The sequence below is a fragment of the Podarcis muralis genome, chromosome 7, assembly GCF_964188315.1.
Source record: "Podarcis muralis chromosome 7, rPodMur119.hap1.1, whole genome shotgun sequence".
In the NCBI taxonomy this organism is placed as follows: Eukaryota; Metazoa; Chordata; class Lepidosauria; order Squamata; family Lacertidae; genus Podarcis; species Podarcis muralis.
The window spans coordinates 77,210,865-77,229,440 of record NC_135661.1 but is presented as its reverse complement, the minus strand read 5'-3'; the positions used below and the strand labels follow the sequence as shown (position 1 = coordinate 77,229,440).

Here is an 18,576-nt window from a genome sequence, read left to right as displayed (position 1 = left end):
TTAAAGAAAACTCTTATGTAGGGGGAACTCAGATGGTATTTCACCCCATTAAGAATGACCCAAATTTTCAGGACTCAAATATATAGGAAGTGTTAGTCTCACATCCATCTTGGAACCATTCCTGGGAACACATGCTCAAGTTCCAACCTTTTTTCGAGAAACGCTCTAGCTCTTTGGACACTAGGTGGCAACCACATAAATATACTTGATCGCTGGAGAGCTCTTAGATGCCTCCTCCCTCTTTCTGGGAAGTGTTGGTCTGCAATAAACCAGCCCAGCTCTTTCAGATGAAAAGATCTTTTGCTGCAAGCAACGGATTTTCAAACCTGGCTCCAATTCTAGTCTCGAAACAGATGTCTGGTGCCATGAGCAGTGCTTTCCTCACCTGCCTCCTTTATATTTTCATACCTGCAGGTAAGTGTTTTGTGATTCATGGTTGGTGGTGGTGGTGGGGCTCAGAGAGGTGCAGGACCAAACTTTGGCTTGTATGCGCTGAGCACTGGGTCTCCTGTCCATTCCTCCACTTTTAAAACTTTTTTTTTTAAGGTTTGCATATGGTTCAGCTGGCATGCCGAAATTCCCAGTGTGACGACAGCTGTTTGCTGTCATAATTTGCCCAGAGGCACTTGGTACCTTGATGCTAATTTGATTTGGGACCTTTGTGTCCCCCGGAGTCCTTGAAGCACTTAAGAAATGGCCCTGATTCATGGGTCCCCAGCGTTCTGTTCAGGGCTCATTCTAGAAAGCATGGGTCGGAGAGGTTTTTGCTTTGTCCCATGCTTTCTAGACCCTGGTCCACATGGTTTTTTGTTTGTCCCTCCGCTTCCCCTGGGAAAACCCGCTGTTTACTGTTGAATCGGAACAAACGTCTACCTGTGGAAAAACCGATTATTCTGAATCAGTGGTAAACGGTGGGTTTTCCTGGGGGAAAGCTGTGTGGACCAGTGCTCAGTGCGGGAAAGTGGGAGGGAGGGCACAACGAGAGAAATAAGGACACACTCCATTCTCATGCCCTGTGAACAGAGCAAACAATATGAATCTTAAAACATAGGCGCTACTGCAGAGCCGTGGTTTCAGTGTTGTTTCAAGTGCTCAAGCTATATATATCATTTACTGTTTTCTTATTTGACGAGGATTGGAATATAGGCTATTTCTGCTAGGGGTTACTTTTGTGCTTAAGCGTTTATTTATTTATTTTGCTTTGTTATTAGGTTATTATGTTTTACTCAAAGTTGCCTTGGGAGACTTCCAGCCGTTAAAGGCAGCCTATAAATATTTCAAATGCATTAGTGGAATAAACAACACTCGCCTCCAGCCTCCCCCCAAATATCTTGCTTATTGTATTGATTGATTCTGATTCCTAGCATTACTTTGCCTCTGAGTGCTCTGTTTAAAACAACAGACACATTCCGCTAGTGGGCCTGAAGGTTTGTACATTGTTTTGCAAAGCACTTACATAGGATCAGTTTGCCTTTAAGTTTTCCCCATATTCCTAACCTAATCGTCACATCCCTTGTATGCCGAGCCAGTTACTGTGCTCTGTAAGTGAGGTTTCCTGGAGATGCCACCTAATCAGGACATCCGTTCCACACAGTGTACGAACTGGGCCTTTAGTGTGGTGGTATCTGCCCCTTGGAATGCCTTCCCCTTGATTATTAAACAGGTTCCACTTCTGTTGTCTTTTGGGCACCTACTGAAAACCTTACCCTTCCAGTGTGGTGTAGTGGTTAAGAGTGGTAGACTCGTAGACTGGTGAACCAGGTTCGCGTCTCCGCTCCTCCACATGCAGCTGCTGGGTGACCTTGGGCTAGTCACACTTCTCTGAAGTCTCTCAGCCCCACTCACCTCACAGAGTGTTTGTTGTGGGGGAGGAAGGGAAAGAAGATTGTTGGCCGCTTTGAGACTCCTTAGGGTAGTGATACAGTGGGATATCAAAACCAAACTCTTCTTCTTCCACCAAGTCTTTTCAGCTGAGAACTTTCCCAACTGCATTGGAATTGTTTCTAAGTTTTTTTAAAAACTAAAAAACTTGGTAAGAAGGGCAGGATATTTTAAAGAAGCTGACCTTTCAGTGCAGAAGCACCCATACTTTGACCCTCGCTTCTAATTCACATCAGGTGGGCTCCTTCACCGTACTCTTTATGATTACTGCTAAAATGATTTCTGTTTCAACAAGCCTACCCGGAACCACAGGATGCGGATGGCGCTGTGGGTTAAACCACAGAGCCTAGGACCTGCCGATCAGAAGGTTGGTGGTTCGAATCCCGTTGCTTGGTCCCTGCTCCTGCCAACCTAGCAGTTCAAAAGCACATCAAAGTGCAAGTAGATAAATAGGTACCACTCCAGCGGGAAGGTAAACGGCATTTCCATGCACTGCTCTGGTTCGCCAGAAGCAGCTTAGTAATGCTGGCCACATGACCCGGAAGCTGTACGACTGGACCTAATGGTTAGGGGTCCCTTTACCTTTACCTTTACCCGGAACCACAGAAAGTTGATTTGTGTTTCAATGTTTTGTTTTGTTTTGTTCTTTTTTTTAAAAAACTTGCCGTGGATTTTAAATATTTTTGGAAGGTTTTATAAAGCTGTTTTAAACTCTTTTTATTGTTTTATTCTTTTTGTAAAGTGCCTTGAGGTGAGGGTTTTTTAAAAAAACCAATCAAGTGATTTATAAATTTGATGAACTAAAATAACTAATATAAATATAAATAAAATGTTCCGTGGCTTTTTTTTAGTCCTGACAATTAAAGAAGCCGGCTGACACCTGTTTTCCTTTTCCTTTAAGGGTTTTCCCTGGAGTGTTGGAGTTGTGAAACAACTGGAAGGAATTGCCAAGGGCAGAGGCAAACTTGCCCCATTGATTACGAAGAATGTGGTGTCCTTCAGTTGGAGAGGTCATTCGGTAAGGGCAAAGGGCCTGAATTTGTGGGGAAAGTTTGGAATTGTTTTGACTTTTCTCTTCCGTGCACCTGGGCTGATTTGATCATGCAGGATAGCTACTCCTCATCTGTGCCTTACATTCACAACAGTATCCTACCGCTTTAAACAGACTTCCCCTAAACAATCCTGGGAAATGTAGTTCACTAAAGGAACTGAGAGCTGTTATGCTTGAACAGCAGGACTTCCCCTGCTGTCCACCCCTAAATGTGTTCTGCAGGGCCTCCCAGAGTATGTATTGGGAAGGGGCAGGCAGAGGGAGATTTAGGAGAGTCTGACTTGTTTGTCTGCACTGGGCACTAAGCCAAGAAGAGGGTTGCACAGGTTTTGCTGCCACAGTGAGGTAGATCAGAAGACGAGAGGTAGTGGGGTTCCAAATTTTGGGACCGCTGAAATTTGAGTGTCTAAAATCTACCAGGGCATGTGTCTGCCAAGGAAAGGTAACTCCCCCAATCAGCCATCAAAATTGGTTTAAACTGGTATCTTTGTTGATTGTATTGATGGTGACTTCAATGTATTATTGCTATTTTATTCTATTTGTATTGTTACTGTTAACTGCCTCGAACACCATTTGGTGGAAAGGCAGGGTACAAATTTAGCAAATGAAGACAAAATAATAACTGTGCAGGGGGCAGAGGTGGGGGAATCCAGCGGTGCTACCTCGGGTTGATGGGAGTTGTAGTCCCAACCATCTGGTGGGAGCCAGATTGATGGACAAAAGTGGGCTCGATGGACCTAACCGTAGCTGCAACCAGGTCCATAATAACATTAGGGCAACAAGATGTTGAGCTCTGTGATCAGGATTTTTTTTTGCAGCGGATACTTCTCTGCTGTATCAAACATTACCACTCTTTTCCTATCCCTACAGGACAAAATAAACAGACCACTGTGAAGAACTGCACCCAATCCAACAACTGTGACAAAGAACTTGCAGTTTTCAATATGGGCAAGAGGCGGACAATACTGGGCAAGATTTCGTGCTGCGCAGCAGATGACTGCAAGAGCATTAACCCCTGTAGGTCACTTTGACACCTCCTTATCTCTCCCTGCTTACCATATTTAAGTCGGGGGACGGGACGGACAATGACTATCCAATGTCTTCTTTCTTCCACACACACCTGTTCCATTTTAATCTCACTGGGCTTGTATCAGTGAATGGCTTGATCCAAGGTTTGCCGAGGTGCTGCTCAAGGGCACCAATATGCCCTCCGGTAACTACTAGGGCACCTCTCAAAACTCTACCATGCAGGAAGAAGAGAAGAGTTTGGATTTGATATCCCGCTTTATCACTACCCTAAGGAGTCTCAAAGGGACGCGGGTGGCGCTGTGGGTTAAACCACAGAGCCTAGGGCTTGCCGATCAGAAGGTCGGCAGTTCGAATCCCCGCAACGGGGTGAGCTCCCATTGTTTGGTCCTTGCTCCTGCCCACCTAGCAGTTCGAGAGCACATCAAAGTGTAAGTAGATAAATAGGTACCGCTCCAGTGGGAAGGTAAACGGCGTTTCCGTGCACTGCTCTGGTTTGCCAGTAGCGGCTTAATCATGCTGGCCACATGACCCAGAAGCTGTATGCCGGCTCCCTCGGCCAGTAAAGTGAGATGAGCGCCGCAACCCCAGAGTCATCCGCAACTGGACCTAACAGTCAGGGGTCCCTTTACCTTTACCTTTAAGGAGTCTCAAAGTGGCCAACAATCTCCTTTCCCTTCCTCCACCACAGCAAACACTCTGTGAGGTGAGTGAGGCTGATAGACTTCACAGAAGTGTGACTAGCCCAAGGTCACCCAGCAGCTGCATGTGGAGGAGCAGGGAAGCGAACCTGGTTCACCAGATTACGAGTCCACCACTCTTAACCATACACCACACTGGCTCTCAGGAGAGGCTGTTTGCTGTTCCTCCTCATTTCCTGCTTCTGCTGACTTAACTTCTTGTTCCTTGAAGATACACCCTAAGACATGCCTGCATTTCAATGGGTACCAGTGGGCTGGGCCTCCACTCTGTTCTGAACAGAGGAGAGGTGCAAAGAACTTCTCTGTGTGTGACAGTGATATGCAAATGCCATAAATAATAATAATTTGGTTGTAATGTCTTATCTTATCTCGGGTCTACCTGTCTCCTCTTTCTTGCAGTGGGTCCTAGAAAAAACACAGTTAATGGATTTAGATGCCCGTCTTGCTATTCTGTGCATGGTGTGTGTGTGGAAGAGTCTATGGAATGTTCCGGAGATGAGCTCTATTGTGCTCAGTTGTTTCAGACCCCAAGTACAGGTAAGTCATTCTGACGCGCTTAAGGTTATCCGATAAGAAACATCTCCCCTTCCCTGCTTCTTCTGTGTATTTTCAACTTTACACATGAAGAGGGATTTGTTTGTTAAACCACTATGGGAATTGTAGCTTGGGGAAGTAGCGGGAATTACCTCCTAACTATTCCCAGAATGGTTTAGCAAGCAACACTCTCCTCCCAGGGAACCTTGGAGATTGTAGCTCCATGAGGGGAAAAGCTCTCAGCACCCTTAACAAACTACAGTTCCCAGAATGTGACCTAAGTCCCTTTTCACATCCTTGGGTAGTTTTGACAGCAGCTTTCATATGCAATAGCCCCTGAGGATTGCCACCTGTTCTGTATCATACAGGATTGTCCTGTATTTCAATGTAAAATGCTACGTCCTGTGATGATACAGCTTTGTTCTGTATTTCAGGTCTTCTCTCTCTCTCTCTCTCTCTGTGTGTGTGTGTGTGTGTGTGTGCACGCGCGCACGCGCACCAGGTTAGGGAACCTCTTCAAATGCATGTCTTTAAAAGGGTGTGTGAACAGGCATGTATGCAAGCTCTGGGTAGCCAGTCACAGACATATTTATAAATTCATGTGTATGTGTGTTTACACATATGTGTACCAAATTCCAGGGGGGGCACCCTGTTAGGCTGCAAGAGATTGCAACAGATTGCTTTGAAGTCCCTTCAGCACCAGATGGAGAAAAAAAATTGCCCCCCAACCACCCCACCCAGCCCTGTCCCGTATTTTGCCAAAGCAAAGATGGCAACCCTTTATTCTAGGCCTCTTCTGTCCTAGCTTCTCCACTTCCTGCATCTGGTTCTTGGCCAAATAGAGAATTAAGAATAGCATCAGAGAATTGTAGCACTGGAAGGGATCCCGAGGGTCATCTAGTCCAACCCCCTGCAGTGCAGGAATCATTTTGCTCAATGTGGGGCTCCAACCCACGACCCTGAGATCAAGAGTCTCATGTGAGCTATTGAGAGAGAGAAGAGTTTCAGGGCCCTTCCATTCTCCCGATGTTGACTGCCGTCTCCTGAAATTCTCTCTGCAGGAGGGAACACTGTGACCGTCATGAAGGGGTGTGCAAACAAGGCTTACTGTGATCAGATGGAGAAGTTTGCCTCTGCGGCCAAGATGAGGTTACTTGAGACAAGCCATTGTGTACTAGCCTCCAGAGCAGCTAGCATCATTCCAGAATTGTTTGGACTTTTCCTCTCCAGCCATGCTGGGCTCCTGTTTGTGACACGCCTTCCGTGATCCCTGCATGATAAACCTGAGCAATTTCTCCTTTCTGCTCAGGCGTTATCCAGAATGTTGCCTTTTTGTGAAGAATGTAGAGCTAAGAGAGTCAAATCTTCCAGGAAATATTTTCAAAAGAAAGAGCGCTTCCTGTATATATAATTTATTATTTATACCCCCCCCCCCCAATCTGGCTGGGTTTCCCCAGCTACTCTGGGCAGTTTCCAACAAAATATTGAAATACAATTATTTTATTTTTATTATTTTTATTTTGGAAGGAGAACGGACACACGTGTAGCATTTATAATGCTGCAGTTGATGAGGAAACATGTTTTGAATAGTAACTCCTTTGCTGCTGTAGTTCAGCGATGGGGAACCTGAAGCCCTCCAGATATTGTTGGACAACGATACAAATATTTATAAAAAAATCTACTTATGGACTGCTATTTCATTTTTTAAAATCCACAAAGTGCGTAAAACCATACAGTAAAAACATATGAAAAAGTTAAAAACAGACACCAATTAACCACTGTAGAAAGCTGTATTCTTAATTGCCTGCGTAGGCCTGGGGGAATAGAAAGATTTCAGCAGGAGTTTAAAAGTTGGAAGAAAAGGCACCTGCTGAACTCTGTTGCAGTGTTCCACAAGGCTGGGCTGATGATGTCATCAAGCACACATTACAAACTTGGGGAATGAGCAACAACACTCATGCAAATGCAGAGGTGCCAGTTTGTCGGCCCCTCCCCAAGACTGAGGGGCCCAGCATGTGGTGTGCATGTGTGACATCATGCATGCGCCATGCTTGCATTGTTGTGCTGTTGGGAGGAGGCTGAGTGCTCCGGAGGAGCCGGCTGCTGAAGCTGCAATGTTTGTTGCCTGATGTGTGTGGTGTCGCATGCGCACGACATGCGGCGATCCTCCTTAACATGGAAGGGGCTCGGCCCACTTTCAACAAATATGGAGGGGGCCAAAGACACCTCGGGCCCCTAGAGTTGGTGTGCCTGTGCAGATGATCTCATTGCTTGAGCTGGGGATATAAGGGTTCAAGCGATTCCTGAGGCACCCTGGACCTAGGTTGATGGCAGGATGGGGTGGAAGGAAGGAAGGAAGGAAGGAAGGAAGGAAGGAAGGACGGACCACCCAACTAACTAGTCACTGGGATGCTCTCTTAGGGACCATAGGATTGCACCTTTCACATATCTAATTGTCTGTCTGTCCCTAATCTCCACCCTGTTCAAAAATAAAACTTTCTAGGCCTGTGTAATGAGATAATGAACCACAATATGATGTGTGTATTTCTTTACATGCTTGCCTGTCACAATGCTGATTGTTGAAGTGCAAAGTGGAATCAGGAGCAGAGTTGCTTTTGCACGATAAACAACTGTATATTGACAATTTCTTTCAATCAAATGACTACATTGTAAATGTTAAGAGCATGCATCGGCTCTGCTTGTGGACTGAAATATTGTTATTTGTATTTCTAGCCTACTTTCTAGTCAAATGAATCCCAAAGCGGCTTAAAACAATAAACAGTGTTCAATACTCCCATTGTTCTAGGCGCATTTTGCGACAGGGAATTTCATTAGCGCGAGAGGTTTCTGACCTCTGGGCGCAGTACTGTGTCTAAGATTTCAGATAAAAACTGCAGAGTGAAAGGAAAGGTGGACCTTTTTTCTGCCCACTTCCATCTACTCTCTGAAGCCTGGAGAAGAGACCCTCTTAAGAATATTAGGGGGGTGGACAGGGGGAAGGACTAGACCATGTGAAAAATGAACATAATATTTTAGCTGCAGTTCATTCATTTTCAGCTTTGTATTCTTGTTGTAACAAAAGTGCACCTAGACATTCCGTTGTTGCACTCATAACCTACATTTAAGGTGCCATTTAGCTCCTGGCTTTCATATCTCTGTTTCTAACACTGACAATAAATAACAGTAACAGAACAGAACATTGCAAGTAAAGCATAAATCATGCAAGATTATTAACAAATCGCTTGAAAAACAATCATAATCTGTAAAACACCATTAGCAAAGCAGCAACTGAAAAATAAGAGGTAAATGGAGTTGATTTGGTTGCCTTTCAAAGCGTGTATATTTTTTTGGAGAGAGAAATGAAAGTTGTCCATGTTAGGATGTTGAACCAATTTATAATTCTGCACCACTGTGCTACTGCTGGTGGTACTGTGAAATAGACATAATCGTGTTTATTGTCTAGGGTGCAATGCCATCATGATGAATCATGAAAGCGGATGAGAACTGGAAAAACATTACGTGCTATGCAGTACTTAAAAGCATTAAACAATTATGAGGAGCCTTATCCAAATAGGAAATAAGATTTCCCCACTTCCCTAGAGACCTTTCATCAATGGTTCCCTGCAGCTGCTCTGAAATAAACATTCAGACCTGAGACTTCATTTGTAGGGAGCTATGGGGGTGGAGGGAAATAAAGGTGGAAAATCTGCAGAGCATTATTGGTCTGTAATGGGATATAAGGTCAAGAATGGGTAGGTCACTAAGCTATTTCCCCTTTGTTCCAGCCTGTTGGCAGGCAGTGCTGAGAATACTTGCTTTGCCCCGGGCACTTGCAACCCATGCTACGCCACTTCCTCAAGGGTCATCTAGTACAACCCCCTGCAATATAGAAATCACAGCTTAAGAATCCCTGATAGATGCTTTAAAACTTTCAATGAAGGAGAGTCCACCACTTTCTAAAATAGTCAGTTCCACTGTCAACAGCTCAATTTCTAATGGTTAGTGGGAATCTCCTTTCTTGAAACTCGAATCCATCGGTCTGAGCCCTACCCTCTGGAGCAGCTTAAACAAAATGTTTCAGTTTCTGCCTTCTCCAATCTGCTCTGATGTGAATGAAGCAGAGCTGTGCTGCAGCGGCAGTTATAGAACACAGAAGCTGGAACGTCCAGGACAAAATGGAGCATTTGCCATAGCTGAACGATGATCTTCCAGGCTGAACGAACCTCTACAGAGGATAACAGGACCTTAACTGCTGTGGTGTTCCAGCATTTTGGAGAGTCGGTCGAGATGGGAAGTCCTCAATGCAACATGTTAAAACAAAAGGTATTTTGTTAATTGATATATGGTATACATATATGGGGGATGCGTGTGGCGCTGTGGGTTAAACCACAGAGCCTAGGACTTGCTGATCAGAAGGTCAGTTGTTCGAATCCCTGTCACAGGGTGAGCTCCCATTGCTCGGTCCCTGCTCCTGCCAACCTAGCAGTTCAAAAGTGGACCTGCCCGAAGATTAAAGCCTTTTGGGAAATGATCTATAATGAAATTAAGAAAGTCCTTAAGTGGACTTTTTCTAAGAAACCTGAGGCTTTTCTCCTGGGCATGGTTGGCCAATTGGTGTCAAGGAAGGATAGGACGTTTTTCATGTATGCCAGTACAGCAGCAAGAATTCTTCTGGCAAAGTATTGGAAGACACAAGAACTACCCACTGTGGAAGAATGGCAGACGAAGGTGATTGACTATATGGGACTGGCAGAGCTGACCGGCAGAATCCGTGACCAGGGGAAAGAGACAGTGGAAGAAGACTGGAAGAAATTTAAAATATATCTTAAAAATTGCTGTAAAATTGAGGAGAGTTAAGATGTTAAGGAACTAAGAAATAGAGAATTGCAGCTGTAATCAATAAGTTAAAGAAAAAAAGAATTCAATGAAAGTGAATTAAATAATTAGTTAATTGGAGGAGTTGCTGAAGAAATGTAAAACAAGGATGCAGAAAAGGGGAGGTATGGGGAAGTCCGGGAAGTAAGGTGTATGAAAATAAGATTATGAAATTATACATGTTTATATGTTTGTATGTTTTTGTTTTGTGTATTGTTTGTTTTTATTATGTGTTTGGAAAATTAATAAAAAATTATTTAAAAAAAAACACAAAAGCACATCAAAGTGCAAGTAGATATATAGGTACCGCTCCGGTGGAAAGGTAAACAGCGTTTCCGTGTGCTGCTCTGGTTCGCCAGAAGCGGCTTTGTCATGCTGGCCATATGACCCGGAAGCTGTATGCCGGCTCCCTCGGCCAATAAAGCGAGATGAGCGCCACAACCCCAGAGTCAATCACGACTGGACAGGGGTCCCTTTACCTTTTATACATATATTTATACACAGGAGCATATCTATACTTGTGCACACCCCCACTGGGCACCACACCATGTGACTGGACATCACATGCATTGCTCTGCCCACTTTTGTCTCTAGCCACTCCCGCTACCACTCATCAGAGAAGGTGACCCTTAGATTTTTAAAAAAGCATCTCAACCCCTCTTCCCTAAGGGACTTCCCAGATTCATGCTGCTGAAAGGTCCTGGACCTAGTGTGCTTGGAGCAATAACCAGTGTTTGTCAAGGTTAGAGCAGACCTACTGAAATCAATGGCTATGAGAAACTTCCAGGCAGCCTCTACAACAGCTGCGCAGATGCTACTTGACCAAAGATGGAAGGAGGTCAAATTACCTCCAAAAGAAGAATGGTTGATAAAGATGATAGACTATGCCAAAATGGCGAAAATGACCTGGAAAAGAGGACAATGAATTTAATAAAGAATGGGGAAATTTTATGTTACTTGAAAGAACACTGTAAACAATTAAAAACAATGGCAGTATTATTTTTTTAAAAAAAACACCTGCAATGAAGGGAGAATTAGGATAAAAATGGAGTTTTAAGAAAATACGGAAAATATGGTACAATACAGTTTGAAAAGAATATCCAGGGAAACCATGGGGGGGGGGGAGGGACAGATGTTCTAGGATTCTGAGGATCCTATTTGGAAAACAATTATGATTTATGTGTGGTGATAATTGTTAAAATAAATAAATAAATAAATAAATAAATAAATAAATAAATAAATAAATAAATAAATAAATGCAATGAAGAAAAATAATGAGAGAGAGAGAGAGAGAGAGAGAGAGAGAGAGAGAAACTTCCAGGCAGTCTCTGCTGAGCTCGCCTGGACACAAGTAGTAAGTTGCTCCCTCTAGCGGCCAACATCTTGTCCCAGAAATAGCTGTCATTCTAAAATAAGGGCTCATCCACATTCCATTTGCCTTGCTGCTTCGCCCCAGGAAAACCTGCAGCTTACCTCTGAATTGGAACAAACAGCAATCAGGTTTTCTGCAGGTGGCCATTTGTTCTGATTTAGAGCTAAGGAATGAGGGGAAGCAGCAGGGCGAAGGCAAAAGCACAGGACAAGGGGGAAACCTCTAGAATTAATTCTTTCTAGGCAGGGGAACAGCAGAAGTGAGGACAAACCCTAAGAGGGATACGTGTGGATGTTGTCCAGTTTGGCCTCCTTTGTAAAGCTGCTATCGCTGTGATGATATTACTGCAACTTGGGCTGAGTCCCTTTGATGGGGTGGGAGGGGAGCAGGGCAGAGGGCAGGGAAAGTGTTTGGCCGCTCTCATTCTCTTTCCAGAAAGCGTTTCTCTGCTTTGTACTGTAGAATGGCCCTGGCCTAGTCAGAGACACCATTGCACCCCTGTGGTTTGAATCTCAGCCCTGGGCTGGAATTATGAACACTCCTCTGCGTGTCTGCCTCCTTGCCATCTCCATAGCTGTGGGTGAGCATGTTCGGCTCCTTGAGATGGGAGGTCTTTGAGATCTTTTTTTGATCGGGGGTTGCTGACAATACCCAGCTTGTGTCAAAGAGCATCAGCGGTGGCTACTCCTCTCACCTGGCGCAGGAATGAGCGTCCCTGCCGGTGTCTTGCAGATGAAAATGGTGACATGCCTGTTGAACGTGCCTGTTTACACACGAAATAATTTTGAGATGACATTTCTTGGCTAAGAACCTCTGCCTGGGTTTCATCTCTCTCTTGTGGCCTGTTTTGAATTTTGCTTTGCTTTTTTGCTTTCCAACCTTTTAGTTCACCCTCCTCAAAAATGTACTTCAAATCTTGGGGTTCCCCAGAGTATGCTGATACCTCCCTCTTGTTTCTCAGTGGCCCTATTCCTGCTATGCAGCCATTACCCATCAGCAACTATGTTTGCTGTTGGAGGAAGTGACAGTCATTTTCTGACTACAGAGGCCCCCAAGAAAGCTGCATTTAAAACAATGACGTTTAAAGCAAGCAAAGGAAGCCCGCTTTGGGTAGACTGGTACTAAAAAGATGTTAAAAGTAGTGCCCTAGATACAGTTGTACCTTGGTTTCCAAACAGCTTTGTTCTTGAACGTTTTGGCTCCTGAACGCTGCAAACCTGGAAGTGACTGTTCCAGTTTGCAAACTATTTTTGGAAGCCAAACGTCTGATGGGGGTTCTGCAGCTTCCGATTGGCTGCAGGACATTCCTGCAGCCAATCAGAAGCCATGCTTTGGTTTCTGAATGTTTTGGAAATCGAATGGACTTCCGGAATGGATTCCGTTTGACTTCCAAGGTATGACTGTAATTCCATAAACTAGCTGGAGGGCCACTATCTGCTTGGCTGAGAAGCCAGATTCCTGGCAGCAACCATTCCATCAACTGAGGGAGGAAGAGATGGGAAGCAGGGCTGCTCCATCGGACCAGTTGAAAGACCAGCAACTTTTGGCTGCTTAATTATGATCCTTAAACTGTTTCCATCCCAGCTGGTCACCAAAACAGCCTGTAACTAAGAACAGACAACTGAACTAGATTTCCTTCTTCCTCCTCCCTTCCCATCTCCTTTCGCTTCTTGTCTTTTCAACAGTGTCATGTAGGGTTGCCATATTCTGAAGAGCAAAAATGAGAACACATTTGCCGACTTCTACTTTTAACTGTGGATCCCTATGATGACCCTCATTTTACATATCCATGAACAAGAGGGTGTGTCTTGGAAAAAGAGGACATATGGCAACCCTAGACTGAGGGCAGGGGCCATCTTGTTTTTAACAGATCTATAAGACACTCTGGAAGCCTCTTTTGCCCAAGAGGAGCAGGCTAGTTGTTTTTTTTTTAAAAAATGAATCAATAAACTCAACAATGAAGAATGCCATTTCTCCAGTACCTCAGCATCAGAGGTGGGGTGGAACCCTGGTAAAGGCCCTATAGTTACTATGACAGTAGATAGGCAGATGCAAGCAGACATCCAGTTAGGCTCTCAGGTCTAAGAACTCCCTGTTCCCACTGCATTTTAGGGGATTCTACGCTGGACGAGAGTTGTAGCAACAGTAGTGGGACCTGTACTGGTTCTACAGCGCCTTGTTCCATGGGTTTTGACAAACTGTGCACCTTCAATTGGAGAGCACAGGAGGTAAGCATGCAAGACACACGTTCAGAAACCACCCCAGTTTTCCCTTCTGTTGGCCGATATAGCTTGATGGTCTATACCAATCAATCTTCAGAGTAAAGTATTCCTTCTCCGTGTTGGCACCTGCTGCAGATATTAATATTGCACAGTTTGAAGTGACTGGAAGCATAAGAATGGACTCTTTTTGGAAGAAATCATTGTCCAAACCCATAAATTTTTTTATGCAAAGTTTACTTACAGAACTTTCTTCAGAAACATAGCAAAATACAGTAAAGGATACATCCAAAATATCCATAATATTTTGTGCAATGTCCAGCACTGGCTCAGCATCTTCTTAGAAATCCGAACTGTATCTCTTCCCTGTTTCTAGCCTGCTCTATATTCTGCCTAAGTCCATGCAGATTCTTGGAGAGATTCATTTACATCCTCACTCTCAGAGAGCTCAAGAGAAAGAAAACAGCCACCACCCTTCCAAGATGGTGAATTTGCAACTCAATACCTTCACCACATGATCAAAGCTTGCAACACTCACATGTTAGATGGCAGAAAACAACAATTACAGTCATACCTTGGATCCCAAACGCCTTGAAAGTCAAATGTTTTGGCTCCCGAATGCTGGAAACCCAGGGTGCAATTCTCAGAGTGGGGTAGCAAGCGATACTACTTCGCAGAGAACTCTGGGAATTGCAGCTCTGTGAGGAGAACAGGGGTTTTCTAACAACTCTCAGGACAACAGTTCCCAGAATGCATTGGGGGAAGCCTTGACTTATTCAGATTGGCATAACACTGTCTTAAATGCATAATGCAGATGAGGCCTTAGTTCAATATCACCCACGGTCCCTGAATGCACTCTAGAGTTTCACTCCCCTCCAGTATACATATTTTAATTTCCCTCTCTGCCCCATATTGTCATGACCTGATTTTTACTGGACTCCTTTCTTGAAGTCCACTTGGGGGTGGAGCTTATCAAATGCTAAGACTTTCCCCTCATTAACCATTTTAATGAGTTTGCCATATGGATTTGAATTCTGTGGTGGACGACATCAAGTGAGAAAAATGCTTTCTGAACTACAAATGCTGTGTACATCCAACACTTCTGTCAGTGACTGAAATAAATAGATTCATTTATATAGCCAAAGCACATGGTTCTGCCCCCTATAAAAGAATCCTGGGAACTGTAGTTTGTTGAGGATGCTGGGATTTGTAGCTACAAACTACAGTTCCCATGATTCTTTGGGGGAAATAATGTGGTTTAAATATATGGGGTGTGTATGCTGCCTTTGTCTCATGGCTAGATTTACTGGATAAGAAACAGTTTCCCTTCCCCTCTTTTTTCTGTGTATTTTTTCAATTGTACACTATTTTTTCTATATAAAGGTAAAGGTACCTCTGTCCGTACGGGCCAGTCTTGACAGACTCTAGGGTTGTGTGCCCATCTCACTCAAGAGGCCGGGGGCCAGCGCTATCCGGAGACACTTCCGGGTCACGTGGCCAGCGTGACAAAGCTGCATCTGGCGAGCCAGAGCCGCACACGGAAACGCCGTTTACCTTCCCGCTAGTAAGCGGTCCCTATTTATCTACTTGCACTTAAGGGTGCTTTCGAACTGCTAGGTTGGCAGGCGCTGGGACTGAACAACGGGAGCGCACCCCGCCACGGGGATTCGAACCGCCAACCTTTCGATCGGCAAGCCCTAGGCGCTGAGGCTTTTACCCACAGCGCCACCCACGTCCCATTTTTTTTTCTATATATGTGTGTGTAAATACTGTACAGTGGTACCTCGGGTTAAGAACTTAATTCATTCCGGGGGTCCATTCTTAACCTGAAACTGTTCTTAACCTGAGGTACCACTTTAGCTCATGGGGCCTCCTGCTTCCGCTGCGCTGCTGCTGCACGATTTCTGTTCTCATCCTGAAGCAAAGTTCTTAACCCAAGGTAATATTTCTGGGTTAGCGGAGTCTGTAACCTGAAGTGTCTGTAACCTGAAGCATCTGTAACCCGAGGTACCACTGCATATGTGATTGGGTTGGATAACCCAGATGATCTAGGTGATCCCAGGGCTCTCAGGGGGCAGAGCTGTGTCTTCATGGGAAAAGGTAAGAATCCCTAGCTCGGCTCTCCATCCTTCCCAATGATCTTTCCCTAGAAGCAACACTTTACAGAATGGAATCCTAGGATTCAATCCTGCAGGGTGCAGAATTCTGCTCCTTTGTGAAAGGTGTTCCCTGCAGAGAAGGAGGTTGAGTGTGAGCATCACCACACAGGTTGGACTCTTCCGTTCACCAGCTGGAAGGAACCTAAGGACTCGATTCTGCCGGGTACATTCCCATATATATATTTGAAGACTTTATAAATCACCTTTGATTTTGAAAAGATGGCCTTTAATGCTTTGCATATTTTCCTAGAAGCACCTTTTAAAGACATATAGAAAGAAAATCCATCTTTTTATTCCTGACTAGGCAGAAACACACAGAGAATCAGGTCATTTTAAATAGTCACAATGGCACACACTGCCCTAAATCCGTCTCTGCTGTGTTATTCCATCTCTGCTTTGTTCAAATTTCTGCTGTTGTTTAAAACTGCCAAATAAAAACCTGCCTTCTCTTTTGTTCCCCTCTCCTGACTTCAAGCAAATTCATGACTGTTAGGCAGTACTGTAAATTCTCCAGGGGGCGCTGCATGATGACAGCCTTACATACACACACACACTCACACACACACTCACACACACACACACTCACACACACACACACACACACACACACACAAAACCTATGCCTCTTCCACTGAAAATGGAGTATCCCTGCCAGTTAGGGCTTATCCAGACTTCCTCTTGTGCCACAGCATTCCACTTTTTAGCACTCAGTTGGGAGCACACAGCAATTCAGCTTTTCCTCAGATCAACATTTTCTTCTGGTTTATCTCTAAAGTGTGGGTTTGCCCTGGGAAATGAGTGGGGCAAGGGGGGGAAACCACTTGGACCTGTGCTTTCCAGGAAGTGAGGATGATCCCTAAGGCCCTAGGAAGCTGTCTTAAACTGAGTCTGACCACTTGTGCATCTAGCTCAATACAGTGGTACCTCGGGTTACATATGCTTCAGGTTACAGAAACTTCAGGTTACAGAACCGCTAACTCAGAAATAGTACCTCGGGTTAAGAACTTTGCTTCAGGATGAGAACAGAAATCGTGCAGTGACGGCGCAGCGGCAGTGGGAGGCCCCATTAGCTAAAGTGGTGCTTCAGGTTAAGAACAGTTTCAGGTTAAGAACGGACCTCCGGAACGAATTAAGTACTTAACCTGAGGTACCACTGTATTGACATACTGAGCGCTCCAGGGTTTCAGGCAGAGATATTTCCCTGCCCTACCTGAACAGATGTTCTACCACTGAGCTACAGCTTCTTCCCAAAGATCCTGGATCGCTCTGTTGGTTAGAATGTGGTGCTGCAGGTTCAATCCCCACATGGGACAACTGCATATCCTTGCTATTGCAGGGTCCCTTTCCAACTCTACCAATCTACAATTCTATGAATTCAATCCAGTGATTTACTTTTTTATTCCTACCTTTTATAGCTTTTATATAATTCCATAAATGCAAACACACACATGTATATAACTTATATAATTATGTATATATAAAAAACTGGCTTCCGTTTACCTAGGAAATTATCTTTCCCCACATAATTAAATAAGCACAACATAGGTTTGGGTTTGAGATTTAATTGGGAACATGTCATAAATAATTGTTATCTCCCCCTCCTTCCAAAACAATTACTTCCACTGGCAAATCCAAAATTTATCTTCTCCTATCTTATATATTTCAGTCTCCAGATGCCCACTCTGCCCCTTGTCTAAGGGCTCACCTACCCTTCTCCTATGATTTCTAGGTAGGGGGTCTGAGAGACATTTTTTTGTCCCATCCCTTTCCCTGGGAAAACCTGCTGTTTACCACTGAATCTGCACAAATGCCAGTCGAGTTTTCTCTGTGGACTGGCATATGTTCTGATTCAGCAGTAAGCAGTGGGGAAGTAGTGGGGCAAAAGAAAAAAATCTCATGGACCCATGCCTGGAAATCATGCGACAAAATAGAAGAAAACACGGAACAAACAGAAATGTAGATGACCCCTAACAGTAGCATTTACGTTTCTCTGCATCAATGCAGTTAACTAACAATGCGATCCATTCAGTTCCCTCTCAAGCTCCATTCCTTGCATGTATTTCAATGGAGCCCCGTCATGTTAAAAGGCATTTGCAGCTCCCATTATTTCCTACGGACAGTCTTCTCATTCATTTTAGTGCATCCCCACCTCGCCTCCAACAACAGTTCATCTATCAATCTTGGCAGGGAGGGAGCAAATGGCTAATGAAAGAATTACCTCTTGCAATCAGTTCAGAGCCAGATCATGAATTACCTCCAAACTTCATCCCCCCTTCCCCCCTTGGTACCCCCATTTAATTTATTCTTTCCCATCCACACACTATCCTAAAAGCAGAGCAATGGGGCTGCATGCGTCCAATGTGCTTGCACAAAGCTTACACAGAGGTAAGGTGAAGTCCAGCCTATGGGGAGCGTTTGTTCCAATTTGTTTTGCGGGAAGGTTAGACTTCAATGATAAATCCAAATCCTGGTTTGCATTTGCGGCGGTTGGTGATACATCTTCCCCTTTATCAACCATTTGTTCCACATCTTTCCCACCCCACAAAAAGTCCTCAAGAGAGAGTAGATTTGTTGCGACAGAACGCTTTAATCCACTTTCACTGGGCAATTTCTGGGATGTGATCGAATCCCTCTTTGCAAAGGACTGATAATCCTAGAGGAGGCGAAGAGCGATGAAGGAAACGGCAGTGGAGATCTCCAGCTCGAAGTGGAAAAGAGGCAGAAGAAGAACCTGCAGTCTTCTCTCGCACGTGATCCC

At 44.5% G+C, this 18,576-nt stretch overlaps 1 protein-coding gene across 1 annotated transcript; it reads left to right on the top strand.

The window, feature by feature from the left end:
* Positions 1–212: 212 nt before the first annotated feature.
* LOC114603449 (phospholipase A2 inhibitor gamma subunit B-like) lies at positions 213–7,984 on the top strand. The gene is made up of 5 exons (XM_028742452.2): positions 213–414; positions 2,783–2,899; positions 3,803–3,949; positions 5,059–5,196; positions 6,255–7,984. The coding sequence occupies exons 1-5, from the start codon at positions 228–230 to the stop codon at positions 6,458–6,460; spliced, it is 795 nt and encodes a 264-aa protein (XP_028598285.2). The 5' UTR covers positions 213–227; the 3' UTR covers positions 6,461–7,984.
* The last annotated feature ends 10,592 nt before the right edge of the window (positions 7,985–18,576 follow it).

What these genes read in the sequence shown, in the direction of transcription:
- LOC114603449 (XM_028742452.2), top strand. Translation starts at nt 228, where the DNA reads ATGCCTCCTCCCTCTTTCTGGGAAGTGTTGGTCTGCAATAAACCAGCC. An exon ending in TCAGTTGGAGAGGTCATTCG is followed by an intron (nt 2,900 to 3,802) that starts GTAAGGGCAAAG and finishes CTATCCCTACAG; the next exon opens with GACAAAATAAACAGACCACT. An exon ending in GTTTCAGACCCCAAGTACAG is followed by an intron (nt 5,197 to 6,254) that starts GTAAGTCATTCT and finishes TTCTCTCTGCAG; the next exon opens with GAGGGAACACTGTGACCGTC.